Source organism: Equus caballus, chromosome 4, assembly GCF_041296265.1.
Source record: "Equus caballus isolate H_3958 breed thoroughbred chromosome 4, TB-T2T, whole genome shotgun sequence".
Taxonomy (NCBI): Eukaryota; Metazoa; Chordata; class Mammalia; order Perissodactyla; family Equidae; genus Equus; species Equus caballus.
In genome coordinates this window covers 70,639,745-70,664,127 of record NC_091687.1, presented here as the reverse complement: position 1 = coordinate 70,664,127, position 24,383 = coordinate 70,639,745, and the positions used below count along the sequence as shown (strand labels likewise).

At 41.6% G+C, this 24,383-nt stretch overlaps 1 protein-coding gene across 23 annotated transcripts in view; it reads left to right on the top strand.

Annotated features, from left to right (window-relative positions):
* Window positions 1-24,383, top strand: part of ELMO1 (engulfment and cell motility 1) — a 523,453-nt gene that overhangs the window by 358,164 nt on the left and 140,906 nt on the right. For all 23 annotated transcript variants that reach the window (XM_023639526.2, XM_023639522.2, XM_070264858.1 and 20 more), the window contains one exon: window positions 7,074-7,210. In XM_023639526.2, the coding sequence (XP_023495294.1) occupies window positions 7,074-7,210 (137 nt within the window). The remainder of the gene's footprint in view (window positions 1-7,073; window positions 7,211-24,383) is intronic.

The following is a 24,383-nucleotide window of genomic DNA, read 5'->3' as shown; positions in this document are numbered from 1 at the left end:
CTTATCTCTCTTTTGGTAAAAAGATTCAGAATTTGCCTGGAGCCTCTCTGATTTGTGTCCCTATAGTCACTTGTCAGTGGGTTCAGTCTCTCCTAGCGTAACTAGGGGCACAGAACACAGGGAACAGAGCTTTTAAGCCTCTCACAAATTATATTTGTCTTGGAAATTCTCATGAAAGAGCAGAAATAATGTGCATATGCCTGTGTCATCTTGTCATTCTACCTTTAGTCAAGTAATTTTCTTATGTAATGGTCTGCATTAGGTGATATTAATAGGCTAAAAGGATGTAAAGCCAACTAACAATTTTCTGTAAATACTAGTTCATCAAACATTTTTTAAGCCTATCAAATGCCATTTTGGTGGCTTAACATCCTAAGTGAAGTGTCTGGCCATCTTGTCACTCAAGGAAATAATAATTTAGGAAGTAAAGTTCAGTGCAGGTACAATCTCCAAGTCCTATAATTATTGATGGGCATTAGGGAGTTGAAAATACATTATCAGGTGTGTGAGTGAGTATGTGTGTGTGTGTGTGTGTGTGTGTGTGTGTGTGTGTGTGTATGTAGACTCAGAATTTTAGAGTTAGCAGGAACTTTACAAGCCTATCTCATTTATAGGGAGGAAACCTGGAGCCCAGGGAGCTGAGACGACCTTCTCAAGGTCGTGGGGCAGCGCTGGCACCCATTCTCTGGACTCATCTTTCATCATTTACTCTCTCCACTGCAGTAGCCCTTGTTCTCTGAGACTCCAGTGACGATACCTCACACTATCCAATGGAAAATGGAACAAATCTACTTTGAAAGGCAAAGTGCTACATAAGTGTACAACATTCTTATTTTTACTTTTAAAAATATGTGCTTGGATTATAGCTGCTTTCAATGCTGGCTTATTTATAAATGAATTAGCTATCAGCAAATTAATAAGAACTCATTTTATCCTCAACTCTGAAAATAGCTTAATATTCTAGACTTAAAAGACCACTAAGTTGATTCTTTTTATAAAGTAGAATCTCATTGTGTTAAAAATAATGTGCTTAGAAACAATTTTGTTTTTAAAAAAAGTCTTACTATTTTTGTCTCATTGAAAGTTTCTCTCTAAATTTCATTTATAAAACTACTGCCTGCTAATTCAATACTCTTCTCAGTGTTTTTCTTTTCCTTAAGAAGCAGTGATAAACCTCACCCCCCCCACCCCGTTTTTATTTGATTGTTTGTTTAAACCTCTGAATTAAGGACCCTATTCTTGAGACTTAGGCCTTCCCTGGACGCTGATGCAACCTCACATTTATCAATGGGATGGCCTAGGCCAGGGTCCACCTGATGTACAATGAGCATCATAATCCTACTGGCTCACACTTGCATTGAGCTAACTTCTTGTAGTGACTGTTCCCATTTAATCCTCACAGCAACCTGATGAAGTTTATGCCGTTGTTGTCCCCAGTTTACAGATGAAAAGACTGAGGCATGAACAGATGAAGTGACATGCTCAGGTGACTCAGCAGTAGGTACTAGAACCAGGGTTTGATCCCAGCAGTCTGGCTCCCAGCTTCTTTGCCCCTTTCTGCCATCATGAACTCTCGAGGGAGCCATTTTACCTTTCCCACCTCTCTTACCCACAAAGTGGGAAAGGAAAACAGATCAGATAATCTGGATGGGTTCCTCCCACTCAATAATTCTCCATCCTGAATATCTGGAATTTGAACGTTTTAGAGGAAAAACATATTAATACTTAGTACTTTATCATTACCCCTAATAGACAAGCATCCTTAAAACAAGGTGCCATAAATCCCAAAATACATCAAATTCTTTTCATTGTTTCTTGTGTGATATGTCAAGGAGCAAATTGCTTTTGATTGGTCGTTTGCCCATTCCTTACTGCAAGGATGAGACTTTTAAAGAAGTCTAGGATGATGGCTAGCCAGTCCCTTGATTTGCTGGTTGAGAACACGGGCTCTGGTTATAGAATGCTGGATTTGATTACTGGCCTTTGCACGGCAAGTTATTTAGCGGCCCTGTTCTTCAGTTTTCTATCTGATAGGGATGGCAATAGTACCTTTGTTCTGATTGAGGATTCAGAGAGTCAACGGCAGCAAAAATTTGTAACTGTGTATGGTGATGGGTGTTAACTAACTAGACTTATTGTGGTGATCATTTTCTAATATAGCAAATGTTAAATCATTATGTTGTACACCTGAAACTAATAGAATGTTATATGTCAATTATACTGCACTAATGAAAAAAAAAGACAAGAACGATTGATAGATCTCACCCTCTCCGTATCAATAGGACCCCAAAGGCCATTTACCAGATTTTTCTTTCCTTCTTTATATCCTAGATTTGTTAAATTTTTAAGAAGCTATATAATGTGCTGATAATGATGATAAAAATAATACCTAATAGCACTGTTTACTAGGCCTATACTGTGTGCTAGGCACTTTACCACACACGTTATATACATAATCTAATTTGATGCTTACAAGCCTTATATAGTCGTATATTTTATGATGAGGAAACAGATTCAGGGGGTTTAATTGTCTAAGGTTACATAGCATGCTAGGGAGCGTCACATTCAGTCTGTGAATGAAGGTCGACTATTCTGCCTTCTCATTCCTACTTAGTCTGTGTCCTCCAATAATCTTGAATAAGTATTGTCTTATGCTAATGTCTGTTTGCTTGCATGAGTTAAGTTTCCATATCAGTAATCTCATATATGTAAGAATAACAGAAAACCTGAAAACAGTGACTTAAACAAATCGTGTACAAAGAATTCCTTAGGAGAACATTTCAGGGTTGGTATGGTGACTCCAAAGTGTTATCAGGAGCTCCTTCTAATTCTCTGCTTGAGGATGTAGCCCTCGTTTTTATACTGCCAAAATGGCTGCAGGAACTCCAGTCATCACTCCTGTGTCCCAAACATGAAGAAGTTGAAGTATGAAGGCAGAGGCAAAAGGGATCAAGCCAATCAAGTCTTCCCCCCTTTTAACAGTCTTTCCTGGAGACTCTACCTAGCAATTTTCACTTATCTATTATTGGTTGGGATTGGGTCCTAATGACCACTTTGAGTTATAAAAAAAGGCTGGGAAATGTAGTTTTTTCAAGTGGGCACATTGATGCAATGAACAAAATTGGGTTTCTATTAACATGGAACTCAACCTGTTAGTTTCTTGAAATAAGTCAAATAAATTCATCCATTGTGACTCTTTCCCAGTGACTGATGATCTGGGGGAAACTTGGCTTGTGGCAGAAGCTGGGAATATCTTGAGCAAGACAAAAGAGTTAGTTTAGTAGAAGTTGGAACCAGGTAGACTATTTCTTGGGTACTGAAGAGAATTGTCAAGAGTGCAGCTTGACCTGACCCAGGGAGAGGAGAGGTAAGATCCAGAAGAGGAGTGTAACCTTGGTGTCTGGCCACACACCCAGTTGCACAAGCGGTGCAGGATAGGTTGTGGAGAGACTGAAGTAAAGACCTGGAGATGGCATACAAGACATAAAGCTTTATTGGGTCTTACTTACGAGGAATGTCCAGGAGCAGCTGGCTGGACAGCGTTGTGCACCTGCACCTGCTACGATGAAGAGAGAGGGGTTTGCTTACTTAGGCAGGGGAACAGAAGGCTACATGCTTGCCAGGAGGAACTGTCCCTGCATGGCCAGCATTCCAAGGATCAGTAGCTCTGGTGGAAGGACTCTGTTCCCTCAGAATGTGATGTTTTTTGAAAGAAGCAGTTACAATACTAGATGGTTGGCAGCCTGCCCAGAAGGGGCCAGAAGGACACATGGTTAAGATAGGGCACATACGCTATTGTCCCTACACCTGGTGTTTTGCATCTGATTCCACCCAGACCATGACTAGTTCGGGGGAAAGCAGAGGAATCCCAGACTCTAAATATACCCTAAGCATTAATAAATGTTGTGCCACTTGTAAGATTTTACTTCATAAACTTTTTCTGCGGTTGGAAAAACATTTCTTTCAGATTTGTGTTGAGGGGACAGGGTGCAGTGGAGGCAGGGCTAAATGCAAAACAGAATGAGGAAGTGAGTACAACAGAACAATGATGGCCTTTAGAGTCAAGTAGACTTGAGTTTGAATCCCAATTCTACCACTTCCAGGCCACGTGACCTCGGACAAGTCACCTAACCTTTCTAACTCTCTTATTTCTGATTAAAAAATAAGTAAATTGATGATATCTTCTTCATCTGCTTGTTGTAACAAGTACCAATAAGGTCGATCCAGTGCCTGACAAGTGACTCGTGGTGGTGGTATGGCTGGCGGTGGTGCTGCTGTCGCATGGCCAGGTGTTGTCCGTCAGCAGGTTCTGGCTGTGCACTTGTTACGAGCCCCATTGGACAGCCAGACAAGATCCTGGTTTCTGCTGAAGGAAGAGTGCAAAGATATCTAGGAGAGTTGAGTGGAGAGGTTAATTTTCAAAGCAGCAGTCGCAAGGAAATGCCCCGAGCTCTTGATGTCAACTAAGGCAGGAAGCCTGCTGCTGGGTCAACTAAGTTGTGGGTTTCAAATGCTCATTTGGGGCCACCTAAAAAAAGCTCCTGAAAAGAGGATAAATGTAATGCCTGCAGAGCCCTTGGTGCATCATATGCACTCAACAAATACTCCCTATTGTTAATGCTGTTGCTTCCTTCCTTCCTCACTCAAGCAAGAGCAGGGCTTGTAGGTCTCAGTTTTGTCTGGCTGTCTCAGCTTCAGTAATTCCATAAAAACTTTAACTAGGGTGTAAAGTACGCATATAATCACACTAGGCCCACAAAAGCTACTGTGATAATGTGATTAATAACGAGTTCTTAGACAGCAATAGTGTTTTAAAGTGCTTCTGTAGACTTGTAAATTTTATTGGCTTCAGTGCTTTTGAAAGTGAAACTGACAGCTCATTGCTCAGGACAGCAAACACACAATCCACCTGTGTTTACCTTCCAAGTTCCTTAAGTAGCTTTGGGTCTCAGGTCAGAACTTCTCTTTCACCATCTCTCTGCCAGTAACACAGGCTGGGGGTGGGTTGACTTATGTGTTCTTACTTCTAGTTTCTGAGATGTGAACAGGCTTGACTAGGAATTGGGGGAAATAAAGAACAACGGGTGTCCCTGGAAGCAATATGCTGGCATAACATTCGTTATCATCACCACCACCTCTCTCCATATTTGCATCAACTTTAATCCTTTCAAATTGCTTTCCCATGAATCATGGCACTTGCTTCTCTCCAGAGCCTGGAGAGAAGACAGAGGAGATTTCATTTCCATTTTTTAGTCAAGAAAATCAAGGCTCAGAAGGGTGACGTGACTTGCTCCTGATTGATATGGGCTGGACTTGAACCCAAATCTTCTGCCCCTAGACCAAACCCTTTGTACATGACTGCACTTTGCTGCTAGCCTGTACCCTTATTTTGTCTGGAGGAAAACCGCATCTGTGTATCTTCATAGTGGGTTGCGCCTTTCAGAAGGGGTGAGCTATACACACATGCACCACTTTGTTGTTGTTTTAAATTGTTTCAGAGGTCTGGAATTCATTGTATTCACAAAGGTTGAAGATAGAAGAGGCTAGTGTATAATAGATGGTGGCCCTGCCAGAGCAGAACATGTCCCCTTAGATTTGATCAGGGTTCATCCCTAGGGGCCTGCACCAGAGGATTCTCTCTAAGTGAAATTGGTGTTCAACCACACGATGGGCGTCAGGGCTTTCCCCAGGTACAGGAGGTCTCTGCTGTAAACCCTCCTACCACCCTGCCCCTTCCTCTTCTCCTGGGCTCCCAGGCCTTAACATTCACCATTTGGAGCCTTGAAGATGAATTGTTCTTTAAAGAGATTTCAATTAAAATAGAAATTCTTTCGCTATACCTGACAACTTAAATATTTGCTTTTAAAAAACTTAGGGAACTGTTTTGGGGATCACAAAGCCTAGTTCCTCGGACTCCAGTGTCCTCATCCATAAGAAATGAACAGTAAGAGGCATTATAAAGATCAAATGAGATGTATGTAAAAAGGCTATAAAAATGTAAGCTTGGGGCTGGCCTGGTTGCATAGTGGTTAAGTTCGTGCGCTATGCTTTGGTGGCCCGGGGTTCACAGGTTCGGATCCCTGGCATGGACATACACACTGCTCATAAAACTATGTTGTGGTGGCATCCCACATACAAAATAGAGGAAGATTGGCCCAGATGTTAGCTCAGTGACAATCTTCCTCAAGCAAAATGAGGAAGACTGGCAACAGATGTTAGCTCAGTGACAATCTTCCTCACAAAAAAAACCCAAAAAGTAAAAGTAAATAAGTAAAAAAAATAAAAATGTAAGCTTGACAGAGAGCTTGGAAGAAGGGAGGGGCTGGGGCTCTGTACTGGGAAGGAAGAGAGGTTTGACCATACCTAGAGCTCAGAGCACTGAGTCTAACCCAGGGAAGCTCTATAATGGGACGGCTCAAAGGCTATCTGGCTGACTTCATGGTTTTGTCCAGGACCAGACAGTTTCCCCCTTCAAAGCCATTTGGGTTGCCTTGACCTCTAGCCATCTGTGTCTGGGAATGTAAAACAAATGGTTAATGGCATCAGATGGTTAATGATCTCAAATGTCCCCTGCTCACTGCCTTAAGAGGGCAAAGAGCCCCCTGGAGAAATAATCAAGAATACTGTTTTCAAAGTTGCAATTAATTGTGTATTTGGGAAAGCTCATCTTCTGCCAATTGTTCTTTGAGAAAGGGGAAATTAAGGGTGATGGAGTAGCTGTGACTTAGAGGGCAGTTTGAATAGTCTTTATAGAGTCAAGAGGGCAGATACAGAGCTTATATTCAACACCAGAGAACCTGGAACAAAGCCATACGAGTCCTATTATGGGGTGGATTGGGAGCTGACTTCCTTCAGTCAAAATATGTGCCTAAGGGGAGGTCTGACCAGCTGACCTTAAACTTCGAAGTTGCACTAGGATTATCCTTAGTTTGCTTTTTCAAAGTGCCTTTTTTCCACTGTGGCTTGAGCCAGATATGCCTCCCATCATCTCTCTTTGGGACGTCTACACGTGGCTGTGTCATCTCATTTCACTTTTCAAACTTCCTCCCTTATTTCCCTTCTCTTTTCTCCAGCTAGTGAGACCTGCAACGACTTCCACCCCATGTTCTTCACCCATGACAGATCCTTTGAGGAGTTTTTCTGCATCTGTATCCAGCTCCTGAACAAGACATGGAAGGAAATGAGGGCAACTTCTGAAGACTTCAACAAGGTAAGGTGAATCTGAAGCAGAGGCAGCAGCTTCCTGTGTCCCTAAAGGAGTCTCACCTTGGCATGGTCCCTTAGCTATGTGTGGAAGGCATTGGAAAATTGAGAGAATGAGGATGACTGTGATTTCAGGTTGCTTTCTGAATGGAGAAAGAAAGACATACCTATGTGGACAGGAAGCTGTATCTACATCTCATCTCTCTGGGGCAATGCCCTCTTCTCTCTGGGGATAAGCTTGGAGTAGCCATGTTCCTTTTGGCCTACTAAGCTGGAGCCGCCAGCAGAGACACTTTCTTGAGAAGCATTGTCTAGATGAACTTTTTCCTTTAATGGCATTAGTCTGGGATGCCTTGTTATTGCAGATCTGTTGGGGAAAACACCTTCCCTCCACCTGTACAAGTGGCTTCCACGGAGAGAGTGAGATAGGAACACTGCTCTGTCTAGGTCACTTGGTTTCTCTGTGGATTATGGATGTATTGAGATAATCTACCCTTTGCTGTGTCACCAAGAAATTTTATTAAAATGTAGGATTTCTTTCAGGGAACTAAGTTTATATGGAACGTTTCTGGTTTACAGAAAGCATTTGATTCTTTGAATGGAGATGTCCTTTGGTTTTCCATAAGAGTGTATTTTCACATTTCTGTTTGTGAAGGAATATTGGGTTGGAGAAGAGTGTTGACAAATTTAGAGAAAGCAGAAGCGCCATGTGTGCTTTTCAACATAAGCAAAATCTTTATCCTTAGGTAAAAGCCTTGTTAACAATAATGACATGGCTGATAAAAACTGATGTTTCAGATAAGTAGATTTAGACCTTTAATACTGCCAATTTGCTACGATATATGGCTCTGGGTATGGTTAACCCCATCACCCATGCCCACTGACCTGGCACTAGGGACATGACTCTAACAGTCTAAGGGTCTGGTCGCACAGTCATCCTATGGGGCCTTCGTGGGCTTGTGCTTGGGATATAACACAATACCTGAATTCCAACTCTACTTGAAATTCTTGTTGGCCTTTGTCTCCCTGTCACCTTTTCTTTGAATTCACATCTCTCCTTTTCCACCATATTTCTGATTTGTGGCATCTTGAACCAATATTGGTTGAAAAGAAAGAAAACCAGGAAAAGGAAAGGACATACTTTCCTAAGCCTTAGTCAGGTTCTAACCTGCCTGGCTCCATCAGCATAATGATCTTACCTTAGTTATAGCAGATGAACGCCATTCCATCTCAGTTGTTTTGGGGCATCTATTTAATTCATTGAAATAAGCCCCAGTGATGCCCCTTAATGGAGAACACTGATCTGGATGCTGCAATCTAGAGCTGCCAAGGGTCTGAGCAGCTATGGACACGCGTGATTCAGAAAGGGAAGTGGAGGAAAGAAGCCCATTAATTCCCTTGTGATTATAACTGCAGCCTCCTAAGTGTGCTTCACTTGATTATGAGAACGTTTGCAATTCAGGTGCAAATCATCCCTGGGAGAGAGGGAAGACGGAGGAGGGAGACCCTTTTGTACAATCAATCCAGGAAAAGTGGAGAGTCAAATCAGTAGTCTCTGAAATGGCTACGGCACTTTGCCCCTGGATCAGTTAACTCTTCATGCACCGCAGTGTTTCTGAAAGCCATCTGGTCCTCAGCTTTCATATGCTGGGGACACCCATTCCTCCAGGAGAAGGAGAGCTCGCTGGGTGTCGTGTGTTCTGACATCAGGTGTCTGTCTGCTCTCTGAGAGGATTTCATTCCCCCTGCTTCTCCTGAATACAGAAACTGACATTTTTATAAACGGCAGTAATGCAAGTGTTATTGTTGTTGACCTTGCACAGGTAAGGTATATGGAAAATATTACCGCATTCCTGCAGAGGAATGGCTCCAGGGGATGAGCACTTAGACACTTACATCCTATAGAACTTACAGTTTATCCAAGAAGACATCATTAGCCAGCGAAACCAGAGGCCTCAGGCTGGAGGAGGTGAGCAGGGCTGGAGGAGGGAAGTGAGCAAGGCTCTCAGGTCCATGTGGTTCATCATAGTATGTGCTCAGGTTGGTGGCGATGATATCCCACCTGTGCAGGGTGAGGTCCTGCTAGGTGACAGCAAACTCCCAAAGTGTCACTCGGAAATTTTTTTCGTGATTAACTTGTATGGCTGTGAAAACTCTCTTCTTCAGGATCTAAGAGCCGGGTTTGAGGGACAGTTTCTTATTGTGGCCCTAGTGCCATATTTTTGCATTGTCTACATATCATAGTTATTAGTCTGGTGTCACACATATGTTGCCAAGTAGTGATGGCAGTTTATGGCTGTGGATAGGCAGCTGGAGGCCTGAGAGGAAGAGGGTCCTACCCAACAGACACGTATCCATCGGTCAAGAGTGGGTATCAGGCAAGGATCAGGGATGGGAATTACAAGGGATTTAAATTTTCTGCATTAAATATTTTTGCTGTGTTTGCTTTTTTTTTTTAGTACTATGGGTGCCTTACTTCTGTAACCAGAAATGCATATCAGTTATATACTTTTTTATCATGTGTGTATTCATTTTCTATTATTGTTGTAACAAATTATCACAAACTTGGTAGTTTAAACAATACAAATTTATTACCTTACAGTTCCATAGTTCGCAAGCCACAAATGGGGTCCACTGGGTTAAAACCAAGGTATCAGCAGAGCTATGTTCCTTTCTGGAGGCTCTGGGGGGCATCCATTGCCTTGCCTTTTCCAGTTCTAGAAGCCACCCCCATTCCTTGGCTCATGGCCACTTTGTCCATCTTCAAAGCCAGCAACCACACGTCTAGTCCTTCCTACATCACATCTCACCACTCTGATCCCTCTTCTGCCTCAGTCTTTCACTTTTAACGACCCCTGTGATTACGTTGGACCACCTGGATAACCCAGAATAATCTTCCCTATGTTAAGGTCAGCTGATTAGCAACCTCAAATCCATCTGCAACCTAATTGCCCCTTTGCCATATAAGGTAACATTCACAGATTCTGGAGATTAGAACATGGGCATCAGTGGGAGTGGATTTAATGTGTCTGTGTATTAGCTTTATAGGTGTGTGTATCAATTTAAGTTAATGAAACATGGACAGGTGAGGTTCTTGTTCTTTTTGCTGGTAGACCAGCATAATATCAGTCACAGAGTTCTGCTAGTGGTTTCTCAAATACAGATATAATTATGTCCCTTTTCTTTTATGTCCCTGTTCTGCCTCCACTGGCCTTTTCAAAAGAAGGGCCCTGTGTGAGGCCCTCTAGTTCAGTGTGAAGAATGTTTTTCTGATTTTTTTCCCTGCTGCCTGTCTATCCGCCACTGCTCTGCTTTACCTGATAATAAATTGGGAAAGAACAGCTGAAATTTTAATCAGTTCGCTTTCTTCTTGTTCCTAACTTGGTAGCAAAAGCAATGGAATTTAGGAACCAATGCAGATTTAGTGTTCCTGGTAGATTTAATGTTTTTCTTGTTTCCTATGATTGTCCAAATATGAATTCAGACACATCTTAAAAAAGCCCAACATGAAACATAATTTCTTTTAAACTTTCTCGGATGTCGTCTCAGGCTCTGGCCACTTTGAACAGAAGCATGGATGGCAGATTTAATTGTCACCTGAGACCCAGGCTTAGTTATCTGCCTTCTTTAGCTTATGACTGGAGGAGCTGTATTCTTCAATCCAAAATTTTGATTTTTTTCCAACAAATAATACTAGATTCCAGCAGACACAGAATGTCTTCTACAACCCACCTTACCCTGGGTACTAGTTATCTAGTGCTTGGTAGTTAATGCTACTATTGGAAGTGAGTGTTTGGAAAAGCAGCTGTCTTCTTGCTCCTCTGGACGTGGGAAGCAGATGGGATGTTTTTTATTTATATAAGAAAAGTAGAATTAGAGAGTGATTAAAATATTTACGCTTTGAAAAGTACTTTCTTTCGGTTTCTCAATATAGCAGTCTCTGCAGAATAATCCATTGATTCAGGCCATTGAGTTTGTATTCAATGTTTCTGCCTTTTATTACCGATATTTTAGAGTATACATTATTCATTTTTATGGGCATTAGAAAGAGCTGACCTGCAGCTGGATACCTCGGCACACAAGTGACCCCATAATCATTTCACTGATGGCCTCATTTTTGAGTGGGGTAGGAAAGAGGACAAAAATGATTTGGATATTTCAAGTACAAGAATCTCATTTAAAGCTTTTGTCACTGCTGCACTTTAAAAATTCTAACATGGATATAACATCAAAATCTATATTTGTGTGTAGCAGTGTTTCTCAATCCATATTAGAATCACCTGGGGTGCTTTTGAAATCCCTGTTATCCTAGTGCTCAGTTGTACCACAGACCAATCTTTGGAGCGGGGCCAAAGCTATCAATGAATATTTTCATTAAGGTAGATTTGATCACTAAAGGTGAATCATGTCCATGGAATTACCATCAGTTGACACACGTAACACATATCACTAAAGTATGAATTGCATGCACTGATGAAGCAGCATGTCTGTTGGTCTGCAAGGCCCAGGTTCTGATCCTGGTTCTGCTGTTCAGGAGCTCTATGCCTGAAATTTTTTTTTGAAAAAGTGGATGCCAGCATTCTATCACCCTCTCTTATGACAGTGTGATATTCAGTTGAAGTAATAAATATAAAAATGCCTTGAGGAAGTAAAATGTTGTATGCAGTTGTAAAGTGTTCTTTTTGTATGTAATAAGATAAGTCCAGTCTATGAAAAATGAGTAAATTGCCCTTTTCAAAGGAAGGCGTTTTTGGGGGCCATTATATTAAAAAAAAGAAGAAGAAGAAGAAAGAACGAAAGAAAAGTGAAGCTGTCTATGTACCCGAAATTAAATTCTGAACTGAATTAAATAACTCATTTAATTTTGGCATAAATAGGATTTAAGCTGAAAATTTCATGGATTTCTGTGGTATCTTCCTGCAGACCACTTTGTTAGGCACCTTAGTTTTGCATGTGACAAGCCATGGGTAGCATCCTAAAAATCAGCAGGTCCCACAATTCTCGCATACTTAATGGCTGGTGGGAGTTAAGGCCTCTCCAGCAATTACCTAGTTGCTCAGACCTCTCTGGGTATGGCTGAGCCTTTTAGATACCATCAAAATATTTGTTCATAGCGTTGATGTTACTTTAGATGCTATCAATATCAGCTTTAAAAACCAATATCAAATGACTTTGCCATGCTTTCAAATTATCCAAATGGAGTAAACTAAGGATTTGAAAAATGTAGTCACCCTGGAACAAAAACACTATTTTGAAACTTTACCCAGCAGTGTAATAAGCAAAGCACACATGACAGAGGTTAAAATCTCAGGCTCACAAATGAGAAACCTCTCTTAAAATAGGAGAGACTGTGCGCGGGGAGAACCCAGGCCCACCAAACAAAGCCACAGCTGCCCCTGGCTAGGCTACAAGCTTCATCCGAGACAGTGGGAGAAAATCTCAATGAGAAAGAATTGGAGAGCAGGACAGAGGAAACATCCCTGAGAAGCCCCCTGGAAGATTATCCATGAAAATAGCCACTGACTAGTCACATCTAATGGATTATGATGTAGTGTAGAAAAGGGATTGTTTGAAACCTTAAAGGCAGCAATCACATGAATAAAAAAGGGAAATGTGTTTGCTTCCAAACTGTTTCCAGCTTACTGACTTTCTGTGCATGCTTTGCAGGGGGCAATTATATATTCAGGAGTCCCCTTCCTAGGCCAGCTCAACTTCATAGTGGTGCAGACAGTGCTCTGTTGGTTAGGCGGGCTGGCCTAGGGAATGAAAGGTGGTCTGTAACTCTCTCCATGAATAAACATGAATCTCCTCATTTGAATGAGGCAGGTGACTGTAAAATATCTTGGAGCAAGTTGTGAAAGGCAGCTTTGTGCCTCCCTGCCCAGGGGAAGCTGGGGAGGACCCAGGGTTGTTTATCTTCATTAGAATTCCATCTAGTGCTGCTGTTATTGATCTGAACCGAGCCTGGTGTGGCTAATAAAGTAGGTGTATATTTTAATTGAAACATGAATATTTAAGTAGAGAAGTCGTTTAAAGGGCCCCAATGTTGTACAATGAGGTTATGCATTTGTCAGCTTTCTAGGCCATTTATAAGTATTTATTCAAAAGGCTTTTCATGTTTCACAAAGGTCTTTAGGTTTGACACAAAGGAAATCAAACCTTCTCTGGAACCAAATGCATTATAGGAATAGATTTATTTTTTCCTTTGATGTTTCCTGTTGGATAGGTAACAAATGTGTGTGTGTGTGTGTGTGTGTGTGTGTGTGGGTGTGTGCAAGTGAGTGCTTTTAAGCTATTCATTTAAGGTTGTGGTGCCCTTTTTCATGGGATTTGCTACTTTCGGTTGGACAGTGTTCAATGCATGTCTCCTACAGTCCTCATCAATATCAATTATGCTTCCTAGAGACAGCGTGAAACCCAAGAAAGAGGCTGACTTTACTAACTTATTTTTTTCAAGAGATATCTTTCTAAATAGACCCCAGTGTGTACACTTTCTAGAAAAAAATGTATTAATCACAGGTAGTGCATGCTTGACTCAGACAGAAAAGTCATGTGGCGTGGAGTGTCGTTTCTGGAACTCTTTTGCATTACCACTCCCCACATAAGCTTTTTTAGACATTTTTGCCTAACCACTCTTCCCCTAAAATTTTAATTACACAGATATATTGTTATCTGTTTATATAATGTGTGTATATCTGTACTTTATACATAAGAAGAGTAACATTTTTTGTTCCTCCAAGAACCGATTTTTGCACCCTGGGGCCACTATCCTCTCCCCTCTCCTCCACTGAGAATGCACGGTGGAGAGACAAGAACCAAGGCTGAGAACCAGCGGGAGAGTCTGGTGGCAGTCCCAATGTGGCCCCTCACTAGCAATGTGACCTTGAGCATGTCCTATAGCCGCCTGTTAAGTGGTAGAAGTAATATTAACAACCATAATAATAACAATGGTATTTCCCAGAGTCACTGTGAAGATGAGGCCATCACAGTTTGGCTTCGTGAATTGCCCCATACGAATGTGAGATGCTGATCTCAACAGACAGAACCTAAATTGGCAGTAAGTTGCACTTGGTTGTGCAGTATAATTGAGCCGCTTTGATTTCCCAGAGTAGTTTGTTCAGGTATCTATAAAGACCGATTTTTCCCAAAGCTCTGTATGGATTCACTGAACTTTGGTTTGGCCACAAAAGGGGATTTTGAAGGTGAGGACGAATTCCTAGGTGAGGAGGAAGTCCTCCTATGCGGGTTCCTGATGGTGAGAGATGCTTCTCCCCACCCTGCCCATAGACCTACTGCAGGCGACGCAGGGGCTTAGCTGAATCTGTGAGGCAGGGCACACTGGTCATGCAAGAACCCGTGTCCCCACTGCCAGCTGGATGACATTGCGCAAGGGATTCAGCCTTGTCGGCTTCAGATTCCTCGTCTGTGAGATGGGGATAGGAAAATTACCACAGCAAGGCGGGCTCTGAGCCCTGGACCATGTCAGGCAGATAAACTAGGCTCAGTCCAGCCTGGAGCAAGCATCAAGTGAGACAGGATTCTAAATGCCTCTGAACAGGAGAAGTATACTCATGGCAATGCTGATGGCAAACATTTTCGGAAAAGGTAGACAAGCTTCTCCCTGGGATTTAGTGATTAACTTAATAGAATGCCATCTCAATGTGCCGTCTTAGTGGCTGCAGCTTCAGAGTCCATGTGACTTTTATGAGAAACAGGGATGACCGTAAAGTGGTCTGTCCTGGGGTCGTGCCATTAACAGCCCAGTCATGTCTCCTAAGGGGGAATATGGGAGGATCCTGAGTCACCCAGAAAGAATTAGATTTTGTTGACTCTGTTCCTGTAATTTCCAGAAGAAATGGTTAAACTGTTTAAAATCTGCTTGAAGTTTAACTATTAGGTCTAGTTGGCTGAAAACATTGCTAACATGTTTTGCTTTCTCAACAGTCTCTGTAACTGGAGCATTTATAAAAATGCTCTTTACCATGATTGAGTCTCATGAATGATTTTGGATAAGCCTGACAATAGCAAAGATGTATCTTGGGAGTTCCTTTGTGTGCAAGATCTGGGTTGGAGTTATTCTCATTTCCAAAGTGTATCTTTCTTTGCATGGGTAACTTGTGCCAAATTGAGACTTGCCAATTGTGAGAAGAAAAGAATTGATAGGTTCTTCTGCTGGACAGCAGTGAGCTACATCAGTCTCCTGGTTCAATCGCAGACCATCCCTGAACAGGAAAATAATGATGACTCTTTAAGTTAACTGCTCTACTTAACTCTATTCAGTGACTTCTGAAACTTCTTTCCCTTTTTTTAGCTATACTTTAGGGCACTGTATGAATTGTTAACTGGTTCCTATGACCTGAATCCCATATTCCATTGTGGATTATATGAGGGATTTGATAATGACACAGAAACCATTTTATTAGTATATGTCCAATTAAAAGGAAATTACCTCCATTTTAAGTAAGGCATAATGAGATTTAGGCATTTTAAATGAAAGGGCAGACAGGAATCAGAGTTGGATAGCGAAGAAGAGTACCATTAGATGGCAGTCTCTCATGAAATACAAGTCCTCCTTTGAAAGAAAATATTTATCTTGTAATTGCAAAGTAAATTATGTTAAATGGGAGTTGTGAGTGCACGTCTACAAAGGGATGCGTTTCCTAAGGTAGAACAGAAGAATATAAAGGTGCTGTCATACAAGTGCTCCTTCTTGCCAACTGAGAGTGCTAGATGTTGGGGTGAGGTGGGGGATGAAAGGCAAAGATGGCGCTAGATAAGATGAGAAAAGAAGTCAGAATGAGACAATAGGATCAGAAGCCATTTGCAAGGCTCCAATGTAGGAACCTGGAAAAGTTAGAAGATCCCAAGTGAGATTTCTGAATATCCCCTGCAAAAATACCAGATCTAGGGAGTCAGGGGTTAAAATACATATTTACTGGGGCCAGTGTGGTGGCATAGTAATTAAGTTCACACACTCTGCTTTGGTGACCCAGGATTTGCCATGTCAGATCCTGGGTGCAGACCTACACACTGCTCATCAAGCCATGCTGTGGTGTTGTCCCTTATACAAAATAGAGGAAGATGGGCATGGATGTTAGCTCAGGGGCAATCTTCCTCCCAAAAAAGAAAAAAAGAAACAGGGCTGCAAAATGCATTTCAGTAAATAAAGTCTCCTATTAAAAAAAAGTATATATATTTATTTATTTAAATGTGCATAATTCAGTTGTTAACTGACACTCCTTATGTGCTTGTGCAGGTTTTTTTAAATCCTTCTTTTATATCTGAGCAGCAATTAATGATGGGTCAAGACTATCCACCTTTGTTTCACCAAATATTTGACAAATACCTATATGGTTCAATGTCAGGTGCTGACCTGCCCGCCCCATCTCCAGGCATAGATCTAAGCCATTGGGTCAAATAGGTCAAAATCAAGAGTGAAAGTTGAGAGGCAAGAAGAGGGTAGGGCTAAATTTGACAGCTGTTTTGTGGCAATTGTTATAGCTATGGAGAAAAATAAACATGAACACTTGAATTTGAGAGATGAGAATTCCAAACTGCTAGTTTCTTCTTCTCTCTCTCCCCTTTCTTTTGTTGTTTCTATGTATTTTCCATGCAGTTCTAGTAAAGTTAAAAATAATAGTAAGTGCTCAGTGAAAATATGTGGGAGGAAATCATTTAGGCAGGTGGTCAACTCAGATATCATTCCCATGCTGGGCCAACACCTTCCCTAGGAAAGTTCTCAAGCCCTGCCATTATCACTTTTGGCAACAACTCACTCAGATGCACTCAAGTGCTCCCCTTGCTCTGTCCCTGTGAATACACATATCCTAGAACTTACGACAGTGAACTGCAATTGTCTGTTTAATTGTCAGCAGAGCCTTGCTTTTTCTGTATTCTCAGGATCTATCTACTCAGTGCCCAGGATGTAGAAGCTACTCAATGTTACTATCCCACAACTATCATACACACAGCATGGCCACCTCTTGGTTAATAGTGTCACTATCCAACTTACACTTTAAATGCTGTCCATTCTTTCAACAAGTATCTTTGTGTCCACAACACAGTGGGCACTGTGTTAGACACTGGGAATACAGAGGTGAACTGGAGAGGTGGTTCCTGCCCTCTGGAGCTCACAGTCGAGTGAGTTTCTATTTGGAAGTTTACAGACTAGTCTCGCTTTGTGAAACCAATCAGTGACAAAAGTTACTGCAACCACTGTAAGGTCCCCTGCCTTCTCATTGTTGCCTTGGTTCATAGCTTCATCTTCTCTCACTCCAATCTGGTAGATGGCTGGTTGCACTTCTTCACTGCTCCATGGGAGTGGTATATAGCCACATCCTTGCTATGACCTCATGGTGAGTGAAGTGTGTTTCCTCTTCCCTTAACTTTTGACTTGGCCAGATGGTTTGCTTGGGCCAGTGAGATGCTCATGGATGTGAAATGAGTAGAGGGCTGACTATTGCTTTTGTGGTTGAGTCAGGCCCTTGCACTAATACCTTCACCATAAGATGACGTACATACCGTGAGTAGCCACTGCCCCTTCAGTGTAGGTTCCAGAGTGAGGCATATAGAGTACAGTTTCCCCAGTAAGCTCACAGAATCACAGCTTAAAACAGCCTCTTCAGCTGACCTATAGACCTGTGAGTATGAGAAGAATGTCTTAGCTGTTGGGATTTTTTCTTACACAGCATTAGTACAATAATAGCTGACCAAGACATCAATGGTTGCAGTAACTTGTCTCTTTGCTTTGAAACTTTCCCACTTTCCAAATGTCTTTCAACACAGATTTGACCTCATCATTCTTGCCTTTAATCCATCTGTGGCTGTCCATTGCCTGCCTCATAAAATTTCATGGCCTTAACAAGATGTTCAGATTTCTTTTAATTAGCCTAACATACTTTCCCTGTTTCATCCCCATATCTTCACCCTATACCTACCCTAAACTCTATGTATCCTGAACTTCCCACCATTCCTTGTGTATTCCACAATACTTTCATATCTCAGGTGTTTGCTCATCCCCATTCCTTCTGCCAGCAATGTCTTCCCCCATCTGCCTATGGAAATTCTAGTTTGGGATTTTGCACAAGTGCCACCTCAGTAAGATAGTTACCATCTCTCTTTCATTCAAAATGAAATTCTACACCTCTGCCCTCTCCACATGGAATTCAAATTTTTTTTTGGAAAATATCTATAACTGTATAATAGTAGTTTATTTACAAATCTTTCTAATTTAAGTCAATATATCATTGGAAGCAAGAACTATAGCTTTAAATCTTAATGTCCTCCAGATGCTTTTTAAAGTAGTATCTGTCCAATTACCTTGGATCGAATGTTGAATGAATAAATGGCCAGAAATGTTTAATTCACTCATTATTTAAAATGATCTACTGGGCCAATAGCTGAGTTAATTTACACCGTTTTAATATGAAATGATCACTGTTGTTCATTTCCTGGAGACCATAGATACTAAGTATTCTGCAGTTCTACATTATAAAGAATTTTCTTGGCCAAAATGCCAACAGACCTTATTGAGAAGAACTTCTAGACCCTTCATTCTGAATCTTTTATTCAGATGTCAAAACTTTGAGGGAGTTACAAAATGATTTTGCCATTCATTTCTTTTTTTTTTTAAAGATCTTTTGTTTTTCCTTTTTCTCCCAAAGCCTCCTGGTACACTGTTGTGTATTTTTACTTGTGGGTCCTTCTAGTTGTGGCATGTGGGATGCCGCCTCAGCATGGCTTGACAAGCGGTGCCATGTCCGCGCCCAGGACTCGAACCAGCAAAACCCTGGGCCGCCGAAGCAGAATGCGCGAACCTAACCACTCGGCCACGGGTCTGTCCCCTGCCATTCATTTCTTAATAAAAATGACAGAGGTAATTATTTTTCTACATAGGCAGCTTTATATAAGATGAATGGAAAGCCTCAAAGACATTGAGTAGTTGCAAAATAAACTGAATATCTCTTTTCTGAGGAGTGTGGTTGGAGGCCCTAGTTAAAAAAACATATCCCTCTGATTCACTTTCTCACCTTCACTTATTTCTTATATCACTCTTAGGCCTGCTTAACCCACATACCTTGGCCATTTGGGGAGTACTCTCTTTCCCAACTAGTCTCGTTTCCAGGCCAGCGGGGAAAAATAACGTCAATAATGGCGCTTATCCTTTCACAGGATGGCCCCCGAGAGGCCTTCCAGTGCCAAGGACAATGGTGCCTCCAGGCAGACCATCCCATTTCCATGACTGCTGTCTCCCCAGGCACACCTAAGAAACGTGTGACTGTGTAGCAGGCGTGTTAAATAGTAAATGTGAGCACATCATGCAGTTCACAAAAATTATCTTTTGTATTTTACCCTTATCGCTCAAAGTTCTCTTAAGTTAGAAGAAAAATTGCATTCCCCAAGAGTGGCAGAAGAGTAGGAAGACTTGATTCTTGTCACAGTGATTGTGTGTTCTAAGTGCTGGAGGCAGTCAACTCCCTAAAACTCTTCTGGTCCCGCTCTCCTTATTTCTCTTTCACATATCCCTTTGCATGCCTTGGCTGGATCCACCGCGTATGGCATATGGCTTTTTGCCGCTTGAGCTGCCACAGAAGTAAATGTCATTGGCATATAAAGCCAGACTTCCATTTTGTGAAGCAACAGAGCATGGGATTCTGTCCGAGAGCTCCCAGGTTGTGGTGCGTTCTTAAAGCAGAAGCAGAAAAGGATAAGATCCATGCCTCAGAGATGCTGTTCTTATTAAAATGTATGTATCATGATAAAAAGTACACATGAAATGGAGAGGCTGTTACCCTCAAGTGTGTTAGAAAAAGCTGCTTAACTTTTTTTATTGTGGTCAGGGCACTGGGCACTCCTGGATATTTGCTCCAAAACTCAACTAAGCAGACACTGGTCAGTCAGGGATAGAGAGTTGTTTTTGAATTTTTTCAGATAGATAAAACCCACTTGTACAAGTACCAGAAAAATAAGACTGCAACTAAAAGATTTCAATGGTTTTTTGACACAGTTTACCAGAATTTTGTATTCATTAAATTTTCGAGTTATAAAACACTTTACGACAGAGTTGGCTGATAATGGAGACCTGAAGCTGCCACAGACACATCCTCAGCCTTGGCTCCCCACCCCTACTTCCTCACTCCACCCACCTCCCACTCCCCAACTCACACCCATGGCTGAGGAATCAGTGGGAGGGTTTGGAAATTCACAAAGAAAGAATCAATTGAATCAATAAGTTCAGTAAGTCAAGAGCATTGACCCCAGACCGAGGAGGGACGTTCACACCCTGGCTCCATTATTTCCTTGCTGAGTGTTCTTGGGAAGATGAATTACCTTGCCCTGTCTCTCAGTCTCTTCATCTGTGAACTCCGGAACTTAATATAGTTGTTGTGAGGGTTAAATGAGCCACTATTAGGCTGCTCATATGAGATGGCCATTACTTGATGATTACTGAATTACAAAATTAAAAATTCATTATGGTTTATCCTAATATATGAAAAGCACTTGGGCCATTTCATGAGGGAAAGGACAAGAAAGATTACACCATGCTCCAGACTAGGTGTGGGGAGGCATGGATTCTAGTCCAGCTCTGCCTCTAGCTTACTGCATGAGCCTGAGTGGTTCTCCTACATAGGCACTCACCAACCCTCTCCTTTCTAGACAGAGGTGTCCCTGGTGCCTGAGGTGGATTCCTCCTTCTGTGCTTTGCATTCTCTCCCTTCTTATCTGCTCTGTGGTTCTACTCCGTGAGTTATCCTTTCTAATCCTTGATCAGTCTCATCCTCTTGGATGCTATCTTCTCACCAGCATATACGTGTACTCAAATCTCCTGCATTTTAAAAAGCAAATAAATAATTCTTTCTTGATCCTCTGTGCACCCTGCCCCCACAGGCCGGGTTTCCTCAAATGGTTACCTCTATTTACCATCTCTTCTTTTCACTTCCCATTAACTTATTAATCCATTGCAACCTGTCTTCTGCCCTCACCAAGCAGAGAAATACGACTTTAAAAAGCAGTAGATTATATTGTCAATAATTGGAAACCTCTTTAGGTCTCAAAGGTGACTGATTTTTACAGTCAAGAATGACCTCTGATGAACTTTTTTTTTCTTTTTTGAGGAAGATTAGCCCTGAGCTAACTGCTGCCAATCCTCCTCTTTTTGCTAAGGAAGACTGGCCCTGAGCTCACATCCATGCCCATCTTCCTCTACCTTATATGTGGGACGCCTACCACAGCATGGCTTTTGCCAAGTGGTGCCATGTCCGCACCCGGGATCCAAACCGGCGAACCCCAGGCCACTGAGAAGCGGAACGTGCAAACTTAACTGCTGCACCACCAGGCCGGCCCCTGATGAACATTTTTAAATCTGTATCTTATTTGCCTTTTTTGCAGCACTTGCCCCTGTTGGCCACTCTCTCCTATTAAAAACTATCTTACCGTGGCTTTAGAAATGAACACACACATAAGATAGATACATTATATACCATATAAAAGAAGAAGTAAAATAATTATCATTGTTCCAGTTACTAATGATATTTTTAGAAAAAAAATTTTTTTAAGTAACTAAAAATATAACTAAGCTCAAGAAGAGAAAGATGACTCTAAAATGCACTAATAATATATTTTGAATATTTGAAAACCTCTTTAGCCACAAAAGACATGATTTCTTAGAGGCAAGTGGAGATTGAAAGGAATTGTTTAGTTATTCTAATTTAAGACTGGAAAGAAATCACATTGAATCTCTGCTCTGATGAAAAAGATAGACATCAAAAAATTTATAAAAATAAATCTTTTATCCTTTACACCTTTATGCTTATTGGCATCCTCCCTCCTTCTCACTCAATTTCTTCTCTTCAGTGTAAAAAGCTACCAAAATCTCTCTCATCCTTAAAAATGCTGTTTTCACCCTTGTTCTTCTTTCAAGTTCATATCCAATCTCTTTCCTTTCCTGCATTGGCAAATTTTCCAGGAGAGAATGCGATCTCCTCTTGCCCACCGCCTCCACTCGCTGTAGTCTGATGTTCACCCACGTCCACCCACAGAAATTGCTTTATTTAGGTCAGCAGTCACCTCCTGAGTGTCACATCTGACGCTCTCTTCCCAATGCTCATCCTGTTCCATCGCCCTGAAGCATTGGCTTCTGTTCCCACCTGTGCTTCCTGGGATGCTCTCCATTCCCTATGACTGCCGAGGCACTGCTACACCTCTCACTGACCCCTCCAGCTTAGGCATTTTACAAGCACTTCTTGTTTCTCTCCTACCATCTCCTCCTCCCCACCCACCATCTCTCATCTTTACCCATCCTTCAACTCTAGGAGTGGCAAGACAAGCCACCTTGTCTCTTATATTTGGGACCTTGGAGTGATCACTGGCTTCCTCACCTCTTCTCCTTATAAGTCTCCAGATCCCATGACTCCACCAGTGTATGACAAGGGCTTGTCTGGCTTTTATTACTACCTCCTTACTTCCTGCCACCATCTTCTCTTGTGTAGACTGTGTTTGTCCTTTGCTTGTTCTCTCTCAATCTGGACTCAGCCCACCTATAAGTTCTCTTTCCCCTAGCTGCCAGAAACACATTTCTAACGCACAGTTCTTCTAATAACACATCCATATTCAAAAATCTTTGGCTCCCTCTTCTTATAGCATGGTAACAGAAGCTCCATATTGTATTGCAAACCACTTTTCCAAATAAAATGCCTATTGTGCCCTACGACACACCCCCTACTAACCTATAATTAATCATACTGATGGACCCCAGAGCGTCCTTTGCACTTCCAAGTCTCTGTCCTTACCCATGTTCCCTCAGCAAGGAAGACCATTTATCCTTTCTGTTGAAATTCTTCCCATCCTTCAAGGTCCAGCTCATAGCCCCAGCGGAGCCCTTCCAGAAGGTGGAATTAACTGTTTCTTCTTAGGTACACTTGCTTTTTCCCTCTCTTGTAGCACTTAACATACTCAGTCACACACTGAGTTTCTTTTAGTCAGTTAGCTTGTTTCAGACAGGTCCCTGGCCACTCCTTGTCACACCGCATGGCTGCCTTCAGGCAATGCTACAGAATCCTGGAAGGACCCATTGAAAACCATAGATCTCCTTCTTGACTATTCCTGAGAACAAGGACAAATTCTTTCTCACCTTTCTAGCCCAGGGTTTCTACCAAAAAAATTAGATAGGTAGTCAACAAATGTTACCTGGATTGAATTTTTATCCAGCCAATGGAAAAAAAAAAGAACCTGATAATGCTGCTTTTTTTCGGTAAACTGATAATTAGAAAAAGCACATTCTAGAACAAACTTTGCAAACTATTGAATAAATTCAGTCCATAAGGGAAGGGCATTGTGTGGCTAATATATGATGGGAGAAGTAGTGACTCTTTAGAGTGACAATTTCTTTTAAGACCAGGAAAAAAAATTAAGGCATTTCCAGGAGAGAAGGAAAAGGAAGCTTTTTGTATACGTGCCTTACATACACCTTTAGGTTTTGCTTTGGTCGTATTTCACTGCCTGACAAAAGCCAATTGATTTTTTGTGTTGGCATGTGCTCCTGCACAGAGACCAGGGGCTGGGATGCTCGCAAACACACTCACATTCCCAACCAGGCTGTGCCTGAGCCTGGGAGACCTAGTCTCCGGTTCTTCATGAAGCTGATCACCTCCTCTCCGTCCCTCCCTTGTTTATATGGAGCGGAAGATTTGGAGCTACAAAAGGAAAGGAAGAATTGGCATCCACAGTGACATTAAAAGGCTCCTTGTTACAACTTCGCTGGCAGAAACCTTGACACTTCAGTAGAATTTTAGGAAATCTGTTGGGACAAAGTTCCTGTTAGGAAATTCAACAACAATTGATGACCTCATTTATAAAGCCATGCATTACAGTGCAGCTATTTAGAATCACAGACCTTCCAGAGAGAAAAAGAAAGGTATGCATATGGATGTTCATTTCATTGTTGTTTATAGCAACAAGAAAATGGAAAATAACCCAACAATTCAGCAACGAGGATATGATAAATTAATTTGTAGGCATATTTATTTATATGTTAAATTTTTCTGTCATTGAAAATAACATTTGTGAATAGGATCTAAATATAAGAAACACCTTTTACGTTATAGAGAAAGCAAATGCAAAATTATGTCTTTAAGTAAAAATACAAACGAAGAAGGTTTTAACCTTAAATCTGAATGATTTTA